This window comes from Anguilla rostrata, chromosome 19 (assembly GCF_018555375.3).
Source record: "Anguilla rostrata isolate EN2019 chromosome 19, ASM1855537v3, whole genome shotgun sequence".
Taxonomy (NCBI): domain Eukaryota; kingdom Metazoa; phylum Chordata; class Actinopteri; order Anguilliformes; family Anguillidae; genus Anguilla; species Anguilla rostrata.
In genome coordinates this window covers 10387976-10415941 of record NC_057951.1, presented here as the reverse complement: position 1 = coordinate 10415941, position 27966 = coordinate 10387976, and the positions used below count along the sequence as shown (strand labels likewise).

The 27966-nt window shown below is 46.8% G+C and overlaps 1 protein-coding gene across 1 annotated transcript; it reads right to left on the bottom strand.

Annotated features, from left to right (window-relative positions):
* Window positions 1–53: 53 nt before the first annotated feature.
* On the bottom strand, window positions 54–27229 carry LOC135245881 (guanylyl cyclase-activating protein 1-like). The gene is made up of 5 exons (XM_064319240.1): window positions 27219–27229; window positions 3138–3356; window positions 1499–1648; window positions 797–890; window positions 54–439 (listed from the first exon to the last, which is right to left on the bottom strand). The coding sequence occupies exons 2-5, from the start codon at window positions 3333–3335 to the stop codon at window positions 312–314; spliced, it is 570 nt and encodes a 189-aa protein (XP_064175310.1). The 5' UTR covers window positions 3336–3356; window positions 27219–27229; the 3' UTR covers window positions 54–311.
* Between the last annotated feature and the right edge of the window lie 737 nt (window positions 27230–27966).

The following is a 27966-nucleotide window of genomic DNA, read 5'->3' as shown; positions in this document are numbered from 1 at the left end:
TTGTGGAAATGAGTCAAGGCTAATGTGGGAAATAAAATCACTGACAACTACTCATTTCAGCGTTGTATTTTTATTGTACATCCAAAAATTGATTAGTTGTATTGGCAGATACACGTTGATCGTTTCAGATTCTTTGCGCTTTAAAAGTAATTCTGCATATGCAGAATATGTTCGCTTGTGGACAGGGACACAGTCTGACCAGCAGGGGGCTCCTGTTACGCACAGAGAGTCACAGGGTGGAGGAGAGGCTGAGGCCGGGGGTTTGGGTGTGGAGGGTGTGGGGGGTGTGGGGGGTGTGGGGGGGAGGGAGTTTAAACGCTGTGCCTGCGGTTGTGGATCATGGCCATTATGTGAGACAGATCCAGGCTCTTCATCATCACGTCCATGAAATCCTCATCATTCCGCGCCCCTTCCACAAACTCCTCCAGTGATAGCTCCCCTAGTGAACAGGAGGTTGAAAGTGTTAGTTCCCAGTTTGGCACACTCAACCTTTTGAGCCAGTCAGATATGAGATTAGCATTAGCCAGAGTCCCTGCCTCTATAGACAGTTAAAACAGAGATCCATAGAGCAGATACAAAAAATGTTTAATCTGCCATTATAGCCATACCATTGAAGACTGTGTGTGCAATTGACCTGTCTCAAGAAAAATATCGGCCAATCAGAGGAAAGTTTCTGGGGAGACATTGCAAGTGGCAAGTGGCTCACTCCACACTGTTTGCGAGGCAAGGCCTTTATTTTGAATATTAAATGGCTGTTTGTCCATTATGAACGAGCAAAGTGGCGGGGAACACAAACCGTCTCCGTTGATGTCGATCTTGTCGAATACTCGGTTAGTGAATTCCTCTGCAGAAGTCTCCTGCGACTCGGTGCCATTGATGGCACGTATAGCCTGGGGGGGGGGGGGGGGGAGCACAGGGGAGATTTTTTCAGAATGAGTGGTGCAGCAGAAAAAAGCGTGCCAGACAGAAGATGGGCTCCAAGTGTGCGACAGGTTGTCACAAAAACCCAACATGGCATCCCACAGCTTATTCTCTTCCTGTAACGCCGTGTATCGCTGTAGTTGAGGGGAATTCTGACGGAAGTGCTGAATCCCATGACAATAAAAATTAAAACAAGAGCTGAGCCTTTGCTTGAACATGTACTTTGGGACCTTGGGAAGGCAAGGCAAGGCAACCCCATGTGGCCAATTTCAAATATTATGCAAAGTTATTTATAGAGTTTCCACATTTATTATTCATAAGGAATAACACCAGTTGTTAAATAGTTGCCTTCCTGACTATCCAAACAATCTGCAGTTCAGCAGCATTTTACACATTTACTGCTGTGCTGGCTGCGCAGGTCAGTTAAATATGTGCCCCGTCAGCACAGCGGCGAAACGTTGACATCGCCCCCCAAACCACTATGAGCGTCTTACCGCTCAGCCCGTACACAGATTTTAGTGCGCGCGCAGCTTTTGCACCCACAATGCCGTGCGGGCCGTCCGTTTCCGACGCTCACCTTGATGATGTTGAGCAGCTCGTGCCGGTCGATGCAGCCGTTGCCGTCGACGTCGTACAGCTTGAAGTACCAGCGCAGCTTCTGCTCGATCTTGCCTCTCATCACCAGGCTGAGCGCCGCCACGTACTCCATGAAGTCTATGGTGCCGTCCTGCAACCCAGGGGGGAACCAGGCTCAGTTTGGACAGGGGCGGGACACCTCTGTCCGGGGTCTGTTTTAGCACTGTCAGGGGCCTGTCTAAAAGTAGGTAGCACTGCTGTTTTTGGTGCCACAGGGCCCTACAAGTACCTGTAGAAAGACATTTAGCATAGCGCTTTGCCTGCCCCATTTGTTTTGGTTGAGGAAATGGAGGAAGCTAGAGGCAGAACAGAGTGGAATCAGGGGAGCTGGGCTGCGGTAGTGCACGGATGCTCTGCATCCACCAGGGGGAGCTGAGGGGCAAGACACAGTGGCACTCGCCAAGCATCTCATCCACTCTCAAGCAGCAGAGAGGGTAACAGCTCATGGTATGACAGTTTATGGAGAGTATTACAGCATGTCAAGCTCTGGACAAAGTTGAGTTTAAAAAAATTTTTTTATAACCAACTGTAAAAATAAAGTCACACGGGAAAGGAGCACACTGTGCTGTGCTATAAATAGCCAGTAGGCCGTTATAATGAATTCAGCGTGAGATTATCACTGCTAAACCCAGCCATTCTGCTGAGGTCAGCAGCACGAGGAAAGGAGGGGGAGGGAATGCAGTTGTGATTCACCGGACAGCCCGTCATAATCCTGATTTAAATTCCGGCAGCGCCTCAGCCTTGTTTGGGGCTCTGCGTCTGGACTGGGCCTGGAGGATTTGTGCCGTGATCACGAGGACAGACAAGGTGACGGACAGCTCACCTTTCTACCAGGTGACATTCAGGTGATTATGAACGTGACCTGCAGGTGTATTAAGTTTGGGCCCTGAGCTGTATTTGTTGCCTGAATTAATGAGCCTCTGGATTCCTTACCCAGATTCACTCATGTACAGTACCCAGATTCACTCATGTACAGAGTTAGTCTCAGGAGCACACACGTGTGACATCACCAATGAAGCACAGAAGGCCTGTTTGTAAGCAATAGTATAAAGCAGGTCTGCCCAGCCCTGTTCCTGGCGATCTACTGTCCTGTAGGTTTTCATTTTAACCATAATTTGGCACACCTGCTAATCAGCAGCTCAATGAGATCTCTAGCTGTTGAATGAGGTGTGGCTTTGTTAGAGTTGGACTGAAAACCTACAGGACATTAGACCTCCAGGAACAGGGTTGGGCAGCCCTGTTGTAAAGTATTATCAATAAGCCTAAAGTTAGAGCAATAAACCAGCAATTTGTTTCAGGCACCAATATAAACAACACTAAATCATTTATAACCACAGGGGGAGGCTACATATTGATGCCTGAGTGCCACCCCCACTCACTCAAAAGAGTCTCGACAGCCAAGCAGTGTTGCCAGATTTGAAAACGGTGAACCGGCCCCGAAGCCATTTTTAACCTGCTCCTCACAATAACATAAACAGTAGCCCAATCTGGCAACCCCAGAGCCCTGAAAGGCGGACCCAGCTGAGGTGTGCCTGGGATTAAGGTCGCTGTAAGAGCGCTGTTTCCCCCCCCCCACCAACCTTGTTCATGTCGAAGGTGCGGAACATCTGCTCGATGTAGGCGTTGGCCTCGGGGTCCAGGCCGCGGAGCCCGAAGAACTGCTTGAACTCGTGCAGCGTGAGCTGGCCCGACGGACACTCCGTCATGAACTTCTTGTACCACAGGTGCATCTCCACCGCCTGGATGTCGTCCGCCGTGCACCCGCTGGAGTTCCCCATCGCCGAACGCTGGGATTCTACCTCCTCCTCTTCACCCGATTGGTCTACTGCTGAGGACCTCTCCTCACAGTCACGCAACACAGGGCTCTGGGAGGAAGTGCTGGCATGTCGGAGCTTAAATACCAGCGTCGCCCCCACCACTCCACCCCGGCCCCCCCCCCCTTCCCTTGCCACGCCCATCACCTCTCCTCTCTCCTTGACACCAATCCCCTTGCCCTGAGGCTGCATGTGCAGCGTCTAGATGGCTTAAATGGAATAATACATCCTCACGTCTGAGTCATTACACAACACAACCGGAGATCAACACTGTTGACCTCTAAAGCAACGAACCTCGTTTCGTTAAAGTGATGCAGATCACCTTAATGTGACTTTACTGTACATGCCAAAGTATTAGTGCTCTCTATCAACTTTCTGTAAAACAATGCAATTTGTTTCTGGTTGGAATAGGAAAGAAGAACAGTGCATTTGGTAAATATCCCTATATATTTTTAAATAGCTCAACAAAGTTTTTTAGAATACAGACTTGACCATCAAACCTTACATCCTCTAGGCATGTACAAAAGCAGCACTTCCGTTGTTAGTTATCAGTGTCTTTGGCAATGTCGGTATTTTACGCAATGCTTGTGAAGAAGAACAGTTTAGAAACACACCTAGTCTTTCATTTTGGTTTAATGGGATTATAACCAAACTGATGAACTGAGTCTTACATTGCTCTTCCAGTTCAAGGACTCAGTAATCTCTATAGAAGCCCCTTTGGTACATTTCCATCACATTTGTATACTCGTATTTCTAGTCAAACTCATCGCAGTGCAACGCATAATAAGCAGACATAGTTATTCATACACAGCTTACATTTTAAATATCCAGTTATACAGCTGGATGTATTTACTGAAGCCATTCACGTGTGGGGTACTCCTTCAATGATACTACAATACTGTCCCATCTCAGAATTTTAAAAAAATACAACTTAATTGTCTTATATGATGCAAAACACATCTAATACTGCATAATCAATACAATGTAAAAAATCTCACAAGAGCTGCAATTGCTGCAACACAAACAGTTGTATATAAAAACCCAACTGAACTGCAGTGGTTTTAACACTGTAGGAAGTGGTCTACAATAACCCTAGATAATCATATTTATTTTTAGTAAAGGAGATGTAAAAAAAAATATGCTTTTATTATAACAGTGTCCTTCTGTCATGTGTCCTTCAGTTACGTCTTTCATTCTTATGAGAGTTACAGTGGAAGCAGAGGACGCCACCCTGAAACTGTCCGCTCAGCGATATTCCAGGGATGCTAAGGTAAGAATGACAGTTGGTTTCATTACAATCTCCGGTTAAGCCACGGTGGTGGCTGCACAGTTGATTTAAACTGTTGGGTTTGATTTTAGTCTGATACCTTTCCAATGCTGAAAAATATATGGTGAAATTGACAAGGGGTGGTAACGTTTTGCCCGTAAGATGCACTGTGAAGAGACTCTTCCTGGCAATCCTTGAGAAGTGCAGGGATTTCTTTCCAGTGGCACAGTGGTGAGCACAGCACTAAAGCAGGGCCAGGAGGGGATGCACTCAGAACCCTGGCCATTGGGCAGAGAGGTCATGTCAGAGGCGGAAACTCCAGGATCAGGAAGTAAAAGCCCTCCCCCAGTATTTCGCTCCCATCACCCGGATTTGATAATTAGGACAATTCTTCAGCCAGGAGGTAGAATTAAGTTGGTGAAATCAGCTGGCTGAGTTCATGGGTGGAAGAAACACATGGCAGGACTCTTACATTCTGACCCCTGCGACCTACCACCCATTTTTCAGCATTGTGCATTGGGAGACCAGTGTTTGGTCAGACAAGTAAAAACTTCAGTCTTCTCTTCAGGAAGCTCCTCCCCCCACCATAGAATCCTTATGTGGCTCACTGTCAGATGCTACAGTGAACAGGTTCACAGGTGCTGCAGTCCTTGGGTGCACTAACACACTCCACTGCGCTAATGCTAGCAGTAGCTGGCAGCACAGCTGAGTGACACACAGGTGGCCATCATTGTCCGTCCACGACAGGTCAGGCAGAAAGTCCCCCACCACCATGGCAGAACAGCGCCACCTCTGGTCAGTCCGGTGTCTCTGCCAGCTGCCTCTGTGGCAGTGAGACACGTGAGAATGCAGAAGAAAAAAAGCATGCTAGTGTGCTCTCTCTCTGAACTGGAGGGCTATTGTCTCTCCCACTGTAGGATGTGCAGCCATTTTACAGGCCTACAAACATCGCTGCCATTCGAAGTTTGGAAAGCAGTTATGAAAACAAGATATAAGCAGGAGGTCCAGTTCTTTGCGTGTTTGAGAGGTAGCTGGCTGGTCTTGAGTGGATCAGGATTGAATATATAGGAAGATTATATAGGAAATTCATTATATGATTTAAATCACTGTAAGATATCAAAATATAAAATATCATGGACAGAAACAGACACTAGGCATTATCAAAAGCAAATATAAAAGGTTTTTCTCCTACTAAAACTTATCCCAATCTTCTCTCCCCTCACTCAGTCTATGTCCCTACCCGAGCAGATCTGCGGAGTCGCTCCACCTCTTCTGTCCCACCAGCGCAGGTGCTTGTAGGCCGAGTTAAAGAGGGACACTGTGTATTCGGCGGAGAGCGCAGTCCATCTCACTAGCGCCATGGCGCCGTCGACAGAGCGCGCAACAAACCCCATGAACTCCGCGGCGTAGTGCACGAGTAGAAGGAAGCTGCGCACCAGTTGCTTGCCATTGTTGACGAGTAGATTCACTCTCGTATTCCGCGGCCCCATTTTCAACAGGACAATAACGTGGGTGTGGGTACTTGCAGGAGAGTGCCTGCACGAGATATCTGCGCGTTTAAGCGCAATTTGTGGGAACTTCTCGGTTTCCAAATGTGCGTCGTGCTCGCAGACAGTCCATACAAGGGGTTCTCTGTAGTTTAAAGATTCCGTTCTAACACAATTTCAGTTCCTTCTTTAGCGTTGATTCGGTTGACCAATCGCCGTGAATCTATTTTCGTTATGATGATGTTACACAGATATCTCAGATTTAGGCGAAAATATATACGAATTATATCAACACACGATGTAGCCTCTGTGATTTTCCAATTGTGGCAAACCAAACCAAGAATATAGCGTTAGAACAACTCCAATTACTACCATTGCACATTATTTTTCATTTTTCATGTCGCCGAAAAAAGTAATACACACATGCGTGCCTCGCTTTAAGTTAAAAAAGCCAATCAACTAACCGAGATACAACCTTCAGTCCAACACACCTACAGACGATACAATTACGATGCTGTCGTTGACCAGGTAGTAATTCATTTCTTCATATTTATGATAATGGATAAAATTCGGGCAAAGTACATTCCTCTTGCGTATTGTCCGAGAAAGAGGGCGGAGTGACGCAGGCGCAGTAGTGCGTCAGGCTTCGACACTGTACAGTTCATCCAGCATTTGGAGTCGAAGTTTGCCGTTAGTCATCCGCTCATAAATGGCTCATTCACAACAAAACCATGTATTTTCAGAGATGAGGGAAGAAAAGAATTCATGCTCTACTAAAAAAAAATATTTCCTTCAGTTCTAAATGCGCTTTAACCTAATAAAGTAATACAATTTTATTATTTTCATGAGATAATTGAAATTGTATTACTTGGTAAAAGAGTATTTTTTTCATATGACAATAAATGCAGTTATCACTAATCAATTTAACCACACCATCCCTGCAATATGCATTCAGTGTATTTGCAGACGTAATTAAAAATTATAGTACAAAGTTATGTCGTACCAGGCTTAAATGCGCCACTGACACAGGTGGTGAGAAAAAAATTGATTAAACTGATGTGCAAGCACAATACCCTTTTTTTGTCATCGTTGTTGTTATTATTATTATTATTATTTGCAGATATATGACGGCATCTAGTGGGATAGTAATATGCTGAAACACACACACGCATGCATATACACATGGGTGAGAGAAGCACAAATACATAACGCATATGCACATACATGTGCTCTTATACATGCACACACGAACAAGATGTCTGCATTTGTGTGTTTGTGCGTACATGCATGTATGCACGGGTTGTATATGCATGCATACATGTTGATAAATGTATTGATGAGTTTATTTTGTGGATGTGTTTGTGTGTGCATGTGTGTGCGTGCGTGCATGCATTTGTGTGCGTGTGTGTGTGTGTGTGTGTGCGCGTGCATGCGTGTGTGTGTGTGTGTGTGTGTTCTTGCAGCATGATGATTCAGCAGAGAGAGATAGACCGGTTTAATTGTCTACATCTGAGGAGGTCAGACACAAACTCACACCTGACCCTTGGGTTTGTGTTCAGAGAGGAGTGAGCGCTGCTCCAGACAGGCAGACAGACAGACGGACGGACAGACAGACAGAAGCTGTCCGTCTCCCTGCCTGTCCACTGAGAGCGGAGGAGTAATCCTGTGCGATTACCGCCACTCTCCAGGCTGACCTTGAGCTTGGCGCTTCTCGCTCGCTTCAGAGGAAGTCAGAAATAACATCGAGTTACAGAAGGTACCAAGACAACAGCTTGCATCATGCTGGTTTGTGACCGCTTGGTGCATCCAACCAAATATTCTTCAGATACTGTATTTCGACAGACCCAGCCTTTAGACAAGAGACATATTTTGTACAAAAGCAGAGTTACACAACCGAATGTTCTCTGCTGCCTGAGACGGACCTCTAGGTCAGTGCTGGATATCTGCAGTGTCAGCGCTGCTTGTGATGCTCAGCTCAGATAAGTACAAGTTCTCAAATTCTGACACATTTCTGCATTTCCGATAAATTTACGACATACTTGTGAAGTGAAGCCCGACAGTCAGAAAAATCTTGATATTTCATTATTGCAGTCATTTACAATGAACACTTCAAAAATAATAAATATTCAAGTATATTAGAATGTACTTTCTGCTTCATATGAAGTCATTAAAGCTGCCCAAACTCGTGCTTCATTTTTTTTTCTGGCAGGAGGTCCCCTGGAGGTCCCCTGGAGGTCCCCTTCCCAGCAACGGATCCCATCCCCTGTGGCTTGTCGGTCCAGCTCTGCTCCTCCTCTCCTCCCATTGGCTGAAATGGTCCTGAGCAGGGTGTGACATCACAGTTTGTGTGCTGGTCTCTAGCTGAAGGACTCCGATCCGCTGAAGTCCTCCTCATCCTTCCAGAGTGGCTCCTGCAATGCGTGCAAAAAGGAGGGGGGAGGGAGGGGGTGGTCATGTGATCACCTGCTGCCGCCTCTCCCCATTGGCCAGGGGAGGTCACAGGTGAAGGTGGCGGCCATAACTTTAACAAGAGTCACTTTGATTAGATAATCGAGATACCCTGGCTGCTGATGTCTGCATAAGTCAAAGTTAAAACAAACTCTCTCAAACTGGCTGGCAGACCTAACTAAAGTGGTTTCAGTGCGTAAAAGGAACAGTGGGGAAAAAATAGGGCAGTATGGAGCAGTGGTGTGCATTTATAACCAGTGAGCGGGAGCCCCTTGAGAAAGGCTCTTAATGTATAATTAGCATTGTTAGCAAGCCCTGGCGGGTTTTTGTAAATGCGCAGCGTGGCCAATGTAAATCATATGAGCCTGGCTGTTGAGGCTGTGGTTTAAAGCCTTTTCTGCAGTGGAGTGAAAGAGAGAGCCTCTTCTCACCATCAGCTCCTCTTCCTCGTCTCTGTCCCCGTCGCTCTCGTAGCACCGCGCCCTGGAGTCGTAGGCCCCCACACGCCTCCTTCTCAGCCCCAGCAGGTAAGCCCTGAGTACAAAGTGAAACGTGAAAAAAAAAGAGTTCCTGTCTGAGCCCAGAACCATAGACAGGCCAAGACGCATGGTCCAAGAACTGCTGTTGAGCCTGGTGAGTGTAGACATCCATTTTATATATAAATTTATAGCCATCCAAACACTAAGTCTCATCAAACATTGTTCAGATAAGTCTGAAGTGCTTACGACAATTCTGGTCGTAATACATGTGAAAATTAATCTTTCCTTTAAAAGGATCGGTATTTTCCAGAAATTGCACTGGTATTTAATGATGGAAAAAAAAAACATTCAAAGTGTTTAACCAGGTTTTTTTAAAAAGAAATATGCCTTGTACATGTCTATGTATGGGCCACAAATTTAACAGAATTACAGGTTGAGACGAGTAGAAGAGAAGCTCACCTTTGCCTTCTTATATAAGCACCCTGAAGACAGAGATGATGTCTCGTTATTGGTATAGAACATCAGAGGGGTTAATGTTATAAAGGACACCACAGAGATTATCACTCGCAATAACAGGAGTAGTTATATTCCATGGCTGTTTATATACAGAATGAAAGCAGGAAATTCAGGAGAATTACCACTGATGCCAGGATCCCAAAAAGGGTGAACCCCACGAAGGGTACCAGGATGTACTCCCCAAGCTGAGAGGTGAGGAGGCTGGGGTCAAAGGTCGTGTCATTACTCATGTCTGGGCTGGTCTTCACCTGTTTCAAAGCCAGCGGTGCGGAGAGCATTCTCAGACAAGCAAATCTTAATACACTTAATGCGCAGCCATATGACACATGATCCAGGAGGCAGAGAGGAGTGGGCGAGAGATCACCTTACACAGCTTTCACTTCATACACTATATCAGATTGTATATCACAGTGTAATCTATTTATTAAAGCAGTGAGGCTAAGCAGCAGCCAGTATCAATGTTAATTAAACAATGCCCAGTTAATTAAACTCTGAGTAAACATGAGCTCTAAATGGGCTATATATCCTCTTTGAAAGTTGATTTAACAGCTGAATATTTTTACAATGCAGCATCAGGCCCACAGTGTTGTTGGGATAACCCTGGGATAAAAAAATAATATGAACATTACCTTGGTGATGGATGTATACCTGGTCATTCCCCTTCAGAAGACATCTTCCAAGATGAAGTTAGAGTGAAAATGACGTGTGGACGGTGTCCTCACCTGCTGTAGAATGTACAACTCAACCTGTCCAATGACATTCCTGAGATGGGAGGGCCCAGCCAATGACAGAGCGGGATTAAAGGTAAGCCCTTTCTTAGATATTAGTCTACGTCACCTCTCCCTGTCTGTCAAACAGAAATAATCTTACTCTAATACCTTAATGACAATTATTACATTTTTTATTTGACATTTGTTTAACCTGGAACATACACCATTGAGATCGAAATATCTTTTGCAAGCAAGTAAAACCAGTTATAAAGATCAAATGGAGAGTGTGACAGCAGTGTAACCCTAATTAAGCAGAGCAGAGGTTAACAGCAGGAGCATATTTCAGTCACAGAGTCATGAATTGCATGTTTAAAGTTAGCAATTGAAAATGATTTGTCAAGTTTAAGATTTCTTTTCCAATGATGAGGAGAAAAATCTCTGAAACCCAACTTTCCACATTCTGTAGAGACTTTAGAGGGATTAAGGGGGCTCTGTACTGATACTTTCACTGTGCAGTGGCATAGGATCGTATTTCAAAGTGGAGAAACAAAAAGATATTTTCTGTTCTTTTGTTTGCATTCAAAGGGGAACACAGATCTGTGCTCTTCTGTTTTTTTTCCATCAGACTGTTGCAAGTTTTCTGTCAAGTCACAAACAATTTTTTGTTTTACTTTGACACTAATTCTCCAACTTGGGTCTAAGGTAGCTGTCATGACTTGATTAAAATGTAAGTAAAATAAAAATACATGCTTGTGTTGAAGCCTTTGAACACAAGCATGCATTAAAAAGGTTAAAAACAGGCGTGTTAAATTGATGGGTGACTTACTTTAATCCTTTCTTTGTTTGCTCGGCTATGAATAGCATGGGTGTGTCGTTCTGTGCGTGAGGTTTTAAAACTGTGTGACAGCAGTTGTTTTGAAGGAAATCTATCAGTTTTCTATCTTCATCATTTGTTTTGATAGCAAAAACACTGAAAACTGGCTTGTTGATTATCTTTCAGCTCAGGCAGAGTGTTAGTGTTATAAAGCCCTTTATTGTTATTATCATTGACCTTAAGATTAATTTAAAAAGGTTTAACACACTGAAGTCATGTACTGGTACTTTAGAAGGATGAAGTAACTCTACATACAGTATGTTTTTAATGTGGCACAAATGACTCTAATAGACAAGCAATTTGTTTTTGTATTAAATGGTAATTAAATTGTGTCAGGATTCAAATGTCCTTTCGGTCAGGTCAGGCATACCACATGTTCAGCTAAAGAATTACTTCAGTCTCTGAGTATGTTAACAGATAAAAAGAAGATGGATAACAGATTCTACTGGTACTGACCTAAATTTATGCGTGTTCAAACATAAAAAAAGTGATGCCAATCAAGTTAAGAACAGTTGATGCAGCTTAGAGAAAAACTTCCGTTTACTTTTCAACAGCGCGGTTCAGCTGCAGCGCTTGCGTAATCACTGCAGTTTCTGGGTCATAACAGCGCATTGCATTAATTAGCGCTGTGATTTTCCATCTGGGACTGGGGCTGCAATTATGTCAGCTGTGGGCAATTATGGCGTCTAAAAAAATTTTCATAAACGCAGTTATATAAACACAGTGATCTAAAAACGCTTTACGCATGCTGTGAATTATATAAAAAGAAAAATATGAAATTCCGCTAACCGTCCACTGGGCGGCAGCATTGCACAGCGAATGGGCCGTGTTCCATTTAGAAAATTATCAGACCCCAGTACTCGTGGGACATTTCACTGATGACAAAACTCAGTTCTGCCATGCTGCGGTCTTTTAATGTTCTCATAGTGCTGTCCTGCAGATTGCGTAGTCAAACTTACCCAAAAATGATAGAGCAAAAAAATGTAATTTATGAATTTCTATATATATATATATATATATTTTACCAATAGTTATTTCATGAAATACTGCACTAGTATGAATCTATGGTTCATGAATTTATTTATATTTAATCTATTAAACTATTTATTTGGTAATAAAAAAAGAAAACATCTTGAAAACACAGGCTATAATTATGGCAGGGCTGCAGTAATGTTTCTCCGAGCTGTGCTTCTGAGTGTCCCGCGCAGAGCAGCCTTTCCTCAAACTGCCGCTCTTTGTGTTCTCGTCGCCGGCATCGTCCCGCACGGCGCCGCAGCCGGGCGTAATTAGTCACTCGGGCCAGCGGGTGGCGCCCTCTCTGCTCCGCGCCGCTCTGTGCAGCAGGGTCCCTGGCTGTGCCGCTCGCGGAGAGCCCTTTCCGTTTGTATTATCTGTCATTCTGCCGCGCGGCAGGGCTCCCAGCGGCTCTCCAGTGTCTGTGTCCTGGATGGATGCTCTGCTGAATTGAGTGCCGGCGGAACCGGTGTATTTCCCCCGGGAGGCCCCGGCGCTCCGTACGGGCTGTTGTGCGGTAAGATGAGAGAGAGAGAGAGGCTGTTTTCGAGTGGTGCTCAAAGATTGTGCGCTCTTCCTCACCCACCCTGTGTTGAAAAAAAGGATTGATCACAAACCCCGTGTTTCGGAGCCGATAGGACTGAGCGCTCCAGCAGATCCAGGGGAAAAAGCCACAATGTTCCCCCAGCCACAAGGCAGTTGTCTCCAGTGTTTAGTCTCCTGTCTTCAGTGGTCAGTCTCCAGTCGCCAGTGGTCAGTCTCCAGCCACCAGTGGTCAGTCTCCAGCCACCAGTGGTCAGTCTCCTGTCGCCAGTGGTCAGTCTCCAGCCACCAGTGGTCAGTCTCCAGTCGCCAGTGGTTAGTCTCCAGTCTCTAGTGGTCAGTCTCCAGCCACCAGTGGTCAGTCTCCAGCCACCAGTGGTCAGTCTCCAGTCGCCAGTGGTCAGTCTCCAGTCGCCAGTGGTTAGTCTTAGTGGTTAGTCTCCAGTCTCTAGTGGTTAGTCTCCAGTCGCCAGTGGTTAGTCTCCAGTATCCTCTGGTTAGTCTTCTGTCACCAGTGCTTAGTCTCCAGTGTTTGAGCGTATATGAAGGTCTCCGTCACGCAGATAGCAGTGACTGTGCAGTGATGACGTGACTGCTACACGACGGCACAGAACTCCAGCTGAGCTGCACACCTCCTCCTGAGACAGAAAAAATGTGTATTCAATTATTAAAACATGTTTCGCTGAAAATATTTTCAAAAAACATCATCAACATTCATTTTATTTTTGTTGACTGTCCCTTCAGCGGTAGAATATATGGTTCTTGAGATTAAGACCCGGGACACGCATCCTGTGCAGGGGACGATAATGAATTGCCGAGTCTTGAGAAAATAATGAAGGGCTGTCAGCCTGCTGCAGCAGTACATCCCTTTGCTCATGCACGGTAAAATATCCAGTGTTAATTCAACTCTATCAGAGTACATATGAGTCCAGTAGGGGCACATGTACTCTGTAAGAGTTGATTTAACACTGAACATTTTACTGTATAAATATGTGTCAGTTTTCCCTCAGTTTGTGGCATTGGCTCTGTTTTATCTCTCCTTCAATTTCAGTTAAAAAAAGTAAATTAAATCATTAAAATTAAACAGTTAAAATAAATTTAATTAAGTACAATAGTAAGGTAATTTCAGATCAATATTTCGGGATTGGTGCTTTGACAAGCTGCTCTGTTCAGTTAAAATAGAAACAATTAAATTTAATTAAATTAAACACAAACTGCCAGTAGAAGTTCGGTTCTTAGGAAAAGATTATAAAAGCTGTCGCAATGCCTTACGGGTCACTGATTTAACTGACAAAATATGTGTTATAAGCAACGTGTGTGTTTTTTTTTTCTGCTCCCGTTCTCTGCTGCCTCACAGAGCTCAGAGGCGCTCAGCTCTTCCGCAGCGGTGGGTGATTTCCCAGCTGTCTGCGGCGGCTCAGAGGCCCTGCCGCCTGCCGTGGGAGCGGGTGAGCGCTGAACGCTGCGGCCTTCGGTGCCAGGCTGACAGCCCGTCACGCGCCTTCGCTCCCGCGGGAGAGGGGACCCGCTCCGCTCGAATGAGGAACCGCGGCCTGAGCGGGACGGCCCTGTCGTCTCCGCCCCTGCCCTTCGGCAGTGTCATAATAAAAATTTAAATAAATTAAATTAAATTAAAAAAAAATAATAATAATTACAATAATAATAGTAAGAAGAAGAAGAAAAAGGATGACAAGGACAATGACAATGACAAAAACAAGAAAGAAGAATGATTTTGTTTATGTAGTATTTTTCGTTTTGTGATTTCAAAGTGCTTTCTGTAAGTGAAAGGCAGGAAAATCATGCCCAGCACCACTAATATGTAGCGTCACCCTAGGCGATGTGTGGCAGCCATTTTGTGTCAAAGCCGCTCACCGCACATCTGCTAAGGGGGAGAGGGGAGGGTATTAGATCTCGCCGAGCGACACGCGCCCTGCAGTGTACGTATGTGGAATCACCAGTGCCCGGAGATTCATTTTATGAGACTGTGAGAGGTAATCAGCGGAGTGCACCTGTGACAGCTTACCCACGGCCTGAGACTCCCACCAGATCGCCTGGAGTCACAGCCCTACCGGCCAATCACAGCCAAGGACAGGGAGCAGAAAGCCTGTGATGAAACGGAACGCTACATCCCATTACTGATGTAAATTCTGATGAAAGCTCTCTCTCTGTCTTCTGTCTCTCTCTCTCTCTCTCTCTCTCTGTCTCTCTCTCTCTCTATCTCTCGCTCAGTCTGACTGGCTTATTTATTACATTGACTGCATTTAGCTTTGTTTGACGACACTAACAACAAGATGGCTTGATTTTTATCTCAACTGAACTCAATTATACACGGTCAATGTAACATGCCAGTCTGTGTAAGTCTGTGCTGTTTGATCGGAGTGCCACTTTCCTTCCTCCCCAGAAAGTAGTTAATTTGAACAAGTGATTGAGGTGCCAAATTTCACTTATAGACTTTCTTTTCTTTCTCTCTCTCTCTCTCTCTCTCTCTCTCTCTCCTTTCTCTTTCTCTCTCTCTCTCTCTCTTCTCTCTGTCGCAGAGTGAAGCTGCACTGGGCAAAGCACAGAGGACCGCGCAGCATTAAGATCCCCGCTGGTTCGTTTCCAAGGGCAACGGCGGCCTCTGGTTCCCGTTCACAGGTTCTGCCGGTGACTAAGACCAGTGGGTGGGGATGATTGACATCTCTGCCACGGCTGATCCAGGATCAGTGTGGCTGAGGAGAGGGCCGGTTGCAGAAGACCAGGTGTGTCCCTTGTGCTTGTTTTTTAATGTCCCGGGTTCAGTACTGATGAGTACTGAGTGTTCCCAGGCGTCCCCAGTCAGGTGTACCTGCAAATGAATCACTAAATTAGACCATCCTTAATAACTGAACAGAGAGAGTAGAGAGTCCACATTCTCATTATAGTGTTATATCCTCTGCCACCAAGCAGAAGTGTACACAGTAATATCACAGTCCTGAAAGCAAATATGAAGCCAAATATGGTTTACTCTGAGACAGTCCATTACTGAGCCTGTCATTCTCACCCTCTGTTCCTCTCTCCCTCCGTCTCTCATTCCTTCATCAGCGCGCTCACGCTAATTTGTACTCTCTCTTTCTTTTCTTTTATCCCTCTCTATCTCTGTCTCTTTCTCCCTCTCTCTCTCTGTCACTATGTGACTCATTCACAGTTTCTCCCTCCATCCTTTCCTCCCTCTCTCCCTCGCTCCCTCTGTATGAATATGTTCAGTTTCTCCCTTGCTCCCTCTCTACCTCCCTCCCTCCCTCCCTCGCTCCCTCCCTCCCTCTGTATGAATACGTTCGGTTCTCCTCTGCTTCCTCGGCCTCGGTGGCAGTTGGAGATGGCAGTCGGAGTCCACAGAGCTGAGCTGGGGGTGCTCGGGCTGCATTAGGATTCCTCTCACCTCTCCCCGGCTGCTCCTGTGTTTGCTTTCCCCGGGACCAGCAGGTGACGCATCGTCCTTCCTGGCTTCCTGTCGTAGGGAGGAAGTGAGCGCGAACCGTCCCGTATTTCACCCCTGCGTGTTTGGAGTCCAGCCCAAGACCTAAAAGTCCATTCCCCCTGTGTACACTTTTAATGTTTTGAGTGTTTTTTATTTTTAAATATCATCGGTCGCTGAATCATGTTTTTACTATTACGCTCTCCTGCTGCCAAAAAAGGGAGTTCAGCTCTAGTCCAGCAAAGCGTAACGGCGGCCGTAAATATCGCCGCGTCGTATTTGCATCGTGAAAGCATCTTCTTTTATTAGCCGGCATGAAAAATGGATCTTGTTTCCCATAAACTATTTCAACAAACTGTTAAATAGAACTGAACTTTACGTCAGAGAAGACCAACCCCGGACAAATTCCTGGTGATATTTAGGACCGCTTGATTGACAGCTGCCTAATTGAAAATACCAAATCCACCAAATCCTTTCACGCCTCTGAGAGTGAGGCTCGGGTCCGACCGAAAGAAAGAGCACCTTCAGCCGTTCAGCAGCACTGATCCAGGGTGACTTACGCATCTAAAGTTTTACGGGTCCAATTCAGCCGGATATTTACTGAAGCAATTCAGGTTAAGTACCGCGCTCGGGGGCGTAGTGGCAGTGCCCCCACCTCGTGATTGAACCTGCAACCTCGGTATCATGGGCTTCTTACCCGCAGTGCCCGGTGGGCACCCAGGTGCCAGTGAAGCGAAGCGAGAGAGGCTGAAATGCCCACTTTGCCGATGAGTGAAGGCCAGAAACAAGCCAACACTGAAGTGGGCGCAACAGAACCTGCCTGCTTTCCACCTTTACATCGCAATACATTACATTAAATTACAGGCGTTTAGCAGATGCTCCTATACAGAGTGACTTACACAGCTTTTTACATAGCGACCACCGCTCCACATACAGGTGGTGACCGGCTCCAAACTTGGTCTGAGCCATTACTGGCTTTATTTGAGTGAGCTCATTCCCATAATCCACTGGTGCTTAAACTTTTTAATATCAGGATCCAAATTAGACATGCTTTTTAATCTTGGGACACAAATGAGAAATTTAGTGCCTTTCAGGGACCTGTCGAATATGCATGCTAGCATAGCCTAGTGGAGTACAGGCTCATTCCTGGACCCACCTCATACACTCCTGTGACCCAGTTTGGGAACTCTGCCCTAATTTACTGTTCCCCGGGTCCCGTCCCTGGACACCGGGAGCAGGACGTCCTGTACAAGCCAGGCCAGATACAGGCCAGGGATTTAGTCCACAGGTCAGTCAGCCCATGAGGAAACCAGTAATGAAAATAATTTACACAATGGTTCCTCAGCCCGAGAGCTGAAGACCCCTTACAGTGCAGACCTGTAGCACCAGCCCAGCAAACGGGAGAGTCAGGCGCTCGGCAGGACCGCAACTGAGCGAAAAGCACTCGGGTTCGAGAGCTGTGGGGTGGGGGCCCTACTTTTGGGGAGAGACGGTGTGTGCTTTGGTCCACCCGGAGGGACACAGAAACTGCTGCGCAGGCCTTGCCAGTCAGGCATTTTCTTGGCCGCCTCTGTGCAACAGCAGAGCCCGGCTTCGAAGGGGTCCTCCATTAGAAACAAACGAGCGAATGACAAGGCTGAATGGTGGGGATGGTGTTCGGAGCAGAAGCATCATTAATGTGAGTAAACACCGTAGATGGGATTTAGAGTACTGATATCAGTCAAGTGATTAAACACCGCGGATGCCTTTTAGAGAAGACATATTAGTGAACTCTGTGGCTTGCAGTGGGGAGCATTAAAATCAAGTCATTAAACTAGGGGTGGGGGAGCTAATGCCAGAATTGCCATTTAGAGGAATTATTAGCTGAATGCTACTTCTCCTGCATTAAAAACAGGACAAACATCGCAAATTAAGGAAAGAAAATAGAGCATAAAATCTCCATTTTCCACGTTCTTCTGGTGACTCAGCTTACAGGGACAGAGTGGTGGAGCAAAATGCTAATGCAGCTAATGCAGATCCAACCCAATCTCTCAGCTGGTAAAAAGAAGCCGGTGTGTCCATGGCAGGAGAACATTGCTTGTGATAAATTAAATAAAAATGTAGTAAAATTGTCGCCCTCAAGGTGTATTCAGTCCTGCTAAGAGGTTCAGCTGAAGAGCAGCCGCAGAAGGTTGACTCATTCACAAAACCCTGTTAAAAACCCAGTAACGTGATTGGTTTAAAAAAAACACTACCCGCGTCACATTGCACTGACTCATTCATAAAATGCTAACACTAGGGGAGGATTTGACATGACAGGCACAGCTTAAAATTTTTCACAAATCCCTGGCATCAAATGCGAAGTCTGTGCACAGGATTTCTTTTTTTGGAAATCCAGGTGTCATCCCTTCCCCCGTCCATCCACACACACACACACGCACACGCACACAGACACACACATGCAGACGCACACACATGCGCACGCACACACACACACACACACTCATACACACAGGCCTTGTATAATAAATGGATTTTGAGCAAAGCACCATTGGGAAATTGCAGAGCTGATGGCAGGATTGATAAGAGAGTGTCCTGAAGGAGAGAGAGAGCCCGTCTCCCTGGTGTCCATTACGCTGTCCGTCACTCACAAACGCACTCCTCTATTTCCTTTCCTTCACTGTTCAGGGTTAAGTGAGACCCGCTGATCTGACCTTCTCTCAAACCCGCCCGCCTTTGTCCCACGCTCCCCCTGGAGTGACACGTGGTGGGCGGAGCCTACGCGCTGGGTAAACACGCCTTTTTTTCCCCCCACCGCGCGTCTGGAGCGTGCCTGTCCTGCTCTCGCGCGCATCACGCGCAGACGCATCCCCGTCTGCGCAGACATTTACCCTGTTCCCCGTCTCCCCTGAAAACATTGCAGAGCAGCCAAGGCGTGCCTGGAGAGGCCGGGCCCAGAGCGTTATTTTTAACGGTTTTTGGCGTGCAGGTGCAGAGACGTCTCCAGGGGAACCGGCTCAGCTCCAAATCGGGCCTGTTCCGTATTCTGCCCCCACAAGCGTCCTCCAGGAAAGCAGGCGATTCACGTCAAAGCGTCTGAAACCTCGATTTGGACGCCTGCCCCGTCCTGATTTTCCAGCTTATCCGACGCTCTCAGAAAAAAAAGTTATTAAAAAAGTTGTACCTTTATAGGTACAAACATTTGTCACTGGGGTGGCACCCTATAGCGACATAAACCTGTATCCCTAGCCAGCGATACATAATTCATTTGTACCTCTTTTGCATGTTAAAGGTATTTATTAGTACCCAAATGGAACATTATTGAGCTTTTGGGGTACGTTTGAGAACTTCGTTCCCTAAAAGAAAAAAAAATGTACATCCACTGTACCTTTAATTTTGAGAGTGGGCTGAGAATAATACCATAAAAATAACCTCCACCCCCCCCGGGTATGGCTGTGGGTAATTATGCACCCCTGCAGGGCTCCAGTCCTCCAATCAGCACTAGAGGACACACTCTCTGTTGTTTTGGAAATGGAAAAGGTGGATTTATAGTGTCCCAAACATTATAACATATTCCTCCATTGTGTCTTCAAGGACCACCTGGATCTGTCGTCATTTTTGGCTGGATTTCTAAAACTGCACTCAGGAATAGCTGGGAAGCCTTAGCTTCACGCTGTGCACCTGTACCTGTAATGCTGCTGACTGCCACAAATCCAGCAACTGAGCAGACGACAGGACGACAGGAGCAACTGCTGACACGTGTTTTCGGAAAAGGTTCTTGATCAAGGATGTCTCCTGTTAGTAAAGAAAGAAAAAAAAATAGGAGTCAGGGAAAGTGTACCCTCGTCGTGACGAGACTGCGGAGACGAGGGTGAGCCGTACAGCGCTGCGTGATCAGGCACCACGCTAGCGTGTCCCAGTTCTGTACTTTTCCAGGCTAATACTAAATATGCTGAGCGCTCTCTCTCTCTCTCTCTCTCTCTCTCTCTCTCTCTCTCTCTCTCTCTCTCTCTCTCTCTCTCTCTCTCTCTCTCCACCCCTCTCTCTCTCTCTCTCTCTCTCTGTCTCTCTGTGTCTCTCTCTCTATCTCTCTCTCTCACCCACCTGCTCTCCGCTTGGCTATTTTCGGTGCGGATGAAAGTGACCGTTGGACTCCCAATCCCGGTGAGGCTTCTGTGGGAGAGGCACCACTCTCCGTGTCCCCTGCCCAAAAGTGGGGTTAGTCAGTGTCTCTTTGCTACTTTATGCCTGGCCACAAACTTTAATCCTTGTCCGAATATATAATAATATTATATTGATTGTTTTTCTTATTTCCTGTGTGCATCTATTTTTTTTTTTTTTTTTTAAGAATGAGGAGCCAAGGTGAGCTGAATGGCCTGTTCTTGTCATCGCTTTTCTTATGTATTTCTTAGGATGGGAAATGAGGACAGGGCAGAGAATGAGGTCTCCTGTGCCAGATCTGTTGTCTGGCAGGGCTGGTATCCAGGTGCATCTATGGCCCGAAGCAGGGCAGCCTACATATCCATGATAGCAGAGATACCCTGAATCCGCCCCGCCACCGTATCTCAGCTTCAGCTTAAGACCGCCCCAGAGCAGATGCAGCAGATCCGTATCGCACAGGTCTGCAGTAGCTGCCTGGTTTAGCACATGGCCAGTTCAGCCTGTGGTAGCATACATGCTTATGTTGCCTCTTCGGTGGGTGCTGATTGTGCCATGATGCATGATAATGACGTACCGGGACATTTTTTGACCTTGGAATCCTTTACTGTCATTGTGCAACACCAACTCCCCGCCCCACCTGTCCCAATCCCCCTTCCAGCCCCCCTACCTGGCTTTCTCTCGTTCCGCCCTCCAAAATTTCACTGCCTCCATTTACCTTGTTGAGCCTTTGCTCTGTGTCCCCTTGTGCATGACTGAGGAATGAATGATCAATTAAAGACTTGAACTGAGCCGATAAACAGAGCGGCAGGTAATTATTGCAGTCGGCTGCTCACCAAGGGCGGGGGGGCGGGGGGGTTCAACACTGCGTCGGGGGCACACCTGAGGCTTGTGGAGCCGATCTGGGGCGGGCTTTAAATATTTAATCTAAAAATCATTCCAGCGTAGCCAGCGGGGTTGGGGGGTGGGGGGGGTGGCGCATTGCTGAACAAATGCAGGCCGGGCCAACACGTTCTTACACAATCACTGCCGCTGCTCTCTGGTCCCTTTTACCCAAATAAAGAGGCCCCTTTTCAGCCCCATCAGCATTTAAGCCCCGGCTGCTCCACCGGGATTGGCCTGAGAGAGGTTGACTGGCAGCCAGGTCGTGTAATCAGGCAGCCCGAAAAAGCTCAAACGGTTTTTGGGAGATTTCCGTCTCTCTCTCTCTTTTTTTTATTTGATTTTTTTTTTTTCAATTTTATGCTTCCGTCTGATGTTTGACATTTAGTTCCCAGCAGGCCACAGTGTGGAATACTGAGACCCTGCTTTGAGCGACACTGCTGGCCCTGCATTAGCTATCGAGGCTCTGCCTGAGCCGGTGAAAGGCTCTATTACCTTTATGCAATCATTGTTTTTACTGTTTTTAAAGTGTCTGTTTTAGCCGTTATAAAGTCATTCGCTGTCCGGATAGCTCACTTTCTAGCTTATCGAGCTATTAACTTTGGGAAATAGCTGCAGATTTCTGCCAAAATTGCAATGTCAAAAGCCAGGTTACGTGGTTTGCCAGCTAAATAATTCCATTTGCATTTGATAATGAAATCACACCATGATGTCTTGTTAAATCTTGGTGATGATATTTTTCGGTTTCCCCAGCATTAACATAGTATAGCATAGCAGTAGCCAGCCACTGGCAGCCCATCAGGATATCAGGGTATTCTTTTTATTGATCATAATATTTACACGGACGTTGGTAGCATTGCGAGGTTCAAAGAGAAAGCACTTAATTTTAATGAAAGGTCTGTGTGTGTGCATCGTCCAGCGTGGTCCCCTGTGTTAAGTGCAATGGAACATATACAGACTGCATGTCATGTCTGCTTAAAGTGTTTTTGTGTCTACGAACATGGGTCTGTGTTGGTCTCAGAGGGTATGCTGTTCCGTGAAAAATCGCATTTACTTCTCCGTGCTTCCAATTATTATTAAAGGTATTACCCAATACAAGCTTTAATTTAATTGTTTTTTCTTGGAAAAGGAAGCCTGTGTGATTTGAAAGAAAAACAAAACAAAAAAAACAAGAGACCCTGGGATAGTGATTGGTTGGACGACTCGAGCGCCTGGTTTTGTTTTCGCTCTGAATGAAAATGCCCTCGCTGATCGAATCTTCACAAGGGCCCATGTAATTCCACTCCAGAGAATGAGTGCACCTTGCTGAGAGAAAGAGAGAGACTGAGGGAGAGAGAGAGGGAGAGGTAGCAAGCAAGAGAGAGAGAGTGGGAGAAAGAGAGGGAGAGAGAGAGAGAGAGAGAGAGTGGGAGAGTCAGAGAGAGATAGAGAGAGTGGGAGAGCAAACAAGCAAGAGAGAGAGTGGCAGAGTGAGAGAGAGAGAAAGAGAAATAGAGTGAGCGAGAGAGAGAGAGAAAGAGAAATAGACTGGGAGAGCGAGCAAGAGAGAGAGAGAGATGTTCAGAAGGGCTCCTCTTGCTGAGCGATGACTCCCTGTGCTGGAGAGGCTGCTTGAGGAAGGAGGTCTTTTGATCTGAATGCCTTAATGCTAAACTCTCCAGGGATGAAAGAATAAGTGTATAAAAGCAGTCACAGGCTCGCGGTGCTATCTCCTGCTCCTGTCAAAATATCAGGCTTAAAGAGATCCACGGAGCTGTGTTCCTGTGTGAGCGTGCGCGCGCTTGTGTGTGTGTGTGTGTGTGTGTGTGTTTGTGAGAGAGTGTGTGTGTGTGTGTGTCAGAGAGATAGAGAGAGAGAGAGAGAGAGAGAGAGGGAGAGCGAGTGTGTGTGCGTGCATGTGTGTGTGTGTGTGTGTGTGTGAGAGAGAGAGAAAGGGAGAGAGTGTGTGTTGTGTAAAACCCCATTTTCCCTTTGACGGTTTCCATTTGCTTAACCGATACCCTTATCTGCAGGCAATTTACAGAGCATACATTTTTACCTTTCTGAATTTATACAGCCGAATATTTTACCCCGCTGTCCGCGGCGGGGTGTGACTGGGATGGAAATGTCTAGCGCTCAGGGACAGGAGGAGAGCAGGCCTGAACGCGTCGGTGCTCAGCACACAAGCGCAGATGCCTGAACGATAACGCTGTCGGCGAAGCTGATTGAAACCCCTATCCAGCCTCCCCCCATTTATTACTGAATTTATTCATCAATTAGAGGAGAGAACAATGCAGCGTTCACTCAGATCAACTACTTCGTTTCCTTAGCCCAAATATTTGTCAGGGAGGGATTCTGTTTTGGCTGTTTCCAAAGCAATGTGGCCCGGCAGAAATTAAAATTTGAACAACAACAACAACAACAACAAAAAAAAACTGATTAAGGAACAAAAAAAGGGAGGGGGGGGATTGATTGACAGCACTGTTCCACTTGGCTGGTGATGAGACTGAGCTGGAAAGAGAAAGAAAAGAAACAGGATTCAGAATGCTCAGCAGAGCTGCAACCTTTTCTGTCGAAACCTTCAGAGAAGTGAAAACTGCACTGCCCCACAAACTCTGCCCGATCACAGCTCACAATAGAGACGCGCGTGGCCCAATCACAGCCTACCGGGAGAGGAGTGCTGGTGAGAAAGGTGAATGATGGACAGTGTTGCCAGATTGGGCGGATTCCCACCCCAAATGGGATACTTTTTAAAAATGTTATTGTGTGAGGAGAAAATGGCTTTGGGCAGGTTCACAGTCTTGAAATCTGGCAACACCAATGATGAGCCGGCCTACTTCCAAGGGGATTGTGGGAAGGGGGTGTAATGAGCCAGACTGGCTTCAGCTGTACAGAGGCAGGCAGTGGGTGAAACAATGGCGGACAGCAGCAAGGTGGGGGCAATGAGGCCAACATGTCTACAGAGCTGTGGGTAAGTGAACCTCTCTTCTCCTCTCATGCTTGCTATGTCTGTGTAGAGTGGGGATGTATTGATGGGTTGCTGAGATCTTTATTGTTAGTAATTATTGTGTGCCCTGCATGAGCTTGTATCCACCAGTTACCCTGGCTGAATGAGCTAATTGGCTGTTTTCAGCAACATTGGTTGACTTGTAGGTTAAACCACAGTATTTTCGTATAGTGACGCAAGAACAGCCTGTTTAGGCCCTCCCAGCTCATTTCTGCCTCATTGGTTAAATAAAGCGCACTGTCAGGACAAAGCAGGATAGAGCACCTTAGGAAAAGGGAAGGCAAGGTAAGTGTTTGGCTGAATCTACTGAGTAATGCAGTGACTCTGGATCTGTGTGCCCGTGCTGTGCTGGGATTCCACAGTATCAATGCGGCTGTGTCTGTCTGCTGTACTGCCTTAATGCCTTAATTATCCAGGGAAGCAGTACCCTACAGGCACCTCCCTCTGTGGGAAAGACAGGCCACAAATCAATGGGACCTGAATGGAAAATTATAGTTTAAAAAAATCTCTCTTTTTGCTGTTAATAGCTCCCAGAATTAAATTATGAAACGGCGTTGTGTTCGGTCTCTGTTTTGCAGGTTCCGCTGCAGCTGCGAGAACCTCTAAATTTCCTCTTATCTATTCTCCAGTGATTTATGCGCGCAATATTTATATCTGCATGAGCCCCAGATCACAGGCTACTGCGGCGATCTCCCAGCATGCCTTGTTACGCAGCTTACATTGTGCACATTAGCTGTATATTCTGTGACTGCCTCATTACGCATTGTCTCTTTAAACCGCTGAATAATATTTACACATTATACACCTGTCCTTTGCACAACTGGCCAATTGCAGACTTATTGGTAGAACATGAATCCATGTAAAATGTGGAAACATTTGTGCTGTAACTGATTTCCGTGAACATTGTTATATATATTTTAGTGTTCACTTCTGTGAGCCACATTCATTTTGAGTATGTAATTTTAAGGAAAAAGTATCCATATTTAGTCAATACAAAGGAATAATCCCTGTCAAATCTGAAACGTGAAGGCATCAAAATTCCTTGTATTTCTCAGAAGATCTCCAAGCTACGCGTGACTAGATAGCCTTGCATCTGATGGGTGAGGAAAAAATGGCATGTGATTAGCAATAAAGATTTTTGCAGTCATCGTGTGGTTTATGGGCAGGGGAGGGGGGAGGCGTAATTACTGTCCGTGGGCAAGGGTGTGTTCAGTTCTGTTGAAGCATTCCTCTTTGTGATCCCCCCCCCCCGCCAAGCTCCTCAGCTCCTGCCGCCATTTTGGGCCCTCGCGGCGGGAAGAGATCAAACGCTGCCCCTCCACTGAGCACACACTCTCAGCACCTCTGGTAAAGTCTGCAGACCTGAGCGTGGACTGCAGGGGACGGAGAGTTCGCCCGCTTTACATTCATGACTCGCCTGCAATTTGCATCCGTCACTGCAAACCCCAGAGCTCTCTGTGGAGCATCCGCCGCCCCCCTCACACACACACACATGCACAGACACACACAGACACAGACACACACACACACATACACACACACATATACACGCACACACACTCCCACATACATGCACACACACACACACATACACACACGCACACACTCACATATACACGTACACACACACACACATACACACACACATGCACATACACACACGCACACACACACGTATACACACACAGACACACACACACACATGCACAGACACACACACACACACACACACACACATACATACACACACACGTATACACGCACACACACACACATACACACACGCACACACTCACATATACACGTACACATACACACACACGCACGAGCAAACACACACATACGCACACACTCACATAATACACACACACACACGCACACACACCCCTTGTCGCCAGCACAGGCTCTCTTCCTCCGGGGTTCGGAGAGGCAGCGTGAGATTATTCCAGAGCCGGGCTGTTGCCGGGCGATGGCTGGGGCGTTCGCCGCGCGAGCTCCCCTCATTACTGCTCTCCGGTGCTACTCCCGCCGAGCGTGACAACAAGGAGACGAACTCCGGCTGGGTGTTAAATATTAAACGCCCCCCCGGCGGGTTTTCGGGTTGGCGACGTCGCGGCGCGGCGCGGTGCGTCTCGCTCCCGCGAGCGCGTTTGAGCGAGGACCTCTCCGCTTAGCCGATGCTATCGGCGCGTGCGACTGCGGGTCAGTATCATATTTATCACTGTGCGACTGCGAGCGCAGGGGCTTCGACCTTTTGGGGGCGGAGCCACGTTTCTGAGGCCTTTCTGACGGCGGTGACCCGTCGCGGCGCAGAGTAACGGCTGTTCCAGCCCGTCTGCCCGAGGCGGTAAACCCACTCAGCCCAAATCATCAATAAGTCATGAATAAATACTGTACGCCGCTGCAAGACCCTGTGCGTACAGTACAAGCCAGCTTCCCCGTCACAGAAGTACCGTGCGCTTCCTGCTAAAAAATAGATTCCGTTCAGTTATTCACTGTTAATTTTTCTTTTTTGCAGTTGGCTTTGGTGCCGTTCCGGGAGTGAAAGGCATTAATATTGAGAGAAGAAGAAGAGGGCCCGGTGTGGAGGATTCTGGGAAGGGGGTGAGTGCAGATGCTGCTTGTGTGGGGAGCTGAGTCTCTCAGGGACCCAGCGCAAACAGCCCAGTCCAGCTGTAGAATGTGCGCACGCTCACAGGGGAGGGGAAAGCAGCCGTCTACTGGGAGCCCCTGTGACCCTGTTTTCCAAACACACACACACACACACATACACACATACACGATCCATCGTACACTATCAGCACTAAAACACACGCCCTCCTGTACTGTCGGCACTAAAACACACACCCTCCTGTAACCCCCTTTCTGTCGCGCTTGAATTACACTGAAAGATTGTGTCTTCAGTGCATCCCGCGGTTGCAGCGTTACCAGGAAAGCAGGCAGCGGGTGAGCCGCGTAGCAGCAGGCAGCTGGAGAGCCCGTGTGATGTGAGAGTAAAGATGAGCTGCTTGTTCAGCAGGCGGTTCCCGGGATGGGACGGTGTAAAGGGCCAGGGTCTGGAGAGGCACGGGCCGTCCCGCTGCGGTGGGCTGGGGCCCGAGCTCAGGCTGTCCCGCTACGGTGGGCTGGGGCCCGAACTCAGGCTGTCCTGCTGCGGTGGGCTGGGGCCCGAGCTCAGCCTGTCCCGCTACGGTGGGCTGGGGCCCGAGCTCAGGCTGTCCCGCTGAGTCTGAAGTCCGTTTACGGGTCCTACTAAATAATTCACCCTGGCCGCGTTTCCGAAGGGTTCCACGTCCTGCAGAAACTCAGGCGACTTAATGTTTTATGAAAAGCAATTTATTCCCCACTTTTTAAAAGCTGTACATTTCAAAAACAGACTGAAGAAATTTGTAGTGAGATACATTTTTTTTTTAAGTCACTGGCTTACTGAACAGCCGTTGAATTATTAAACCCACCCAATGCTTCACTATGTGAAAGACATTTATGGGGCACAAAATTCTGTTCCATTCCTAATTTGCTGTCAAACGGATATGTGTAATAATATAAATTAACATGTACCAGAAAATAAAATTTTTGATCCTTAATGAGACCCCTGTCAGATTCTAGGTCTTAGCAACGTTAGATTTCCTGATCACATGACCCCATCGCTGAGATTTTCTCTAAATGCCCCTGTCCAAGGTTTATTCTCCTGAGGTAAGCGCGTTTTGAAAAAGGACATGCTTGTGTAAGCCTGTTTTCAGTTATCAAACTTTTTCACAACAATTTTCATCTGTCAGACACAAGTCCTGCAGACAAACATCTTTAAACTGTCTTTAA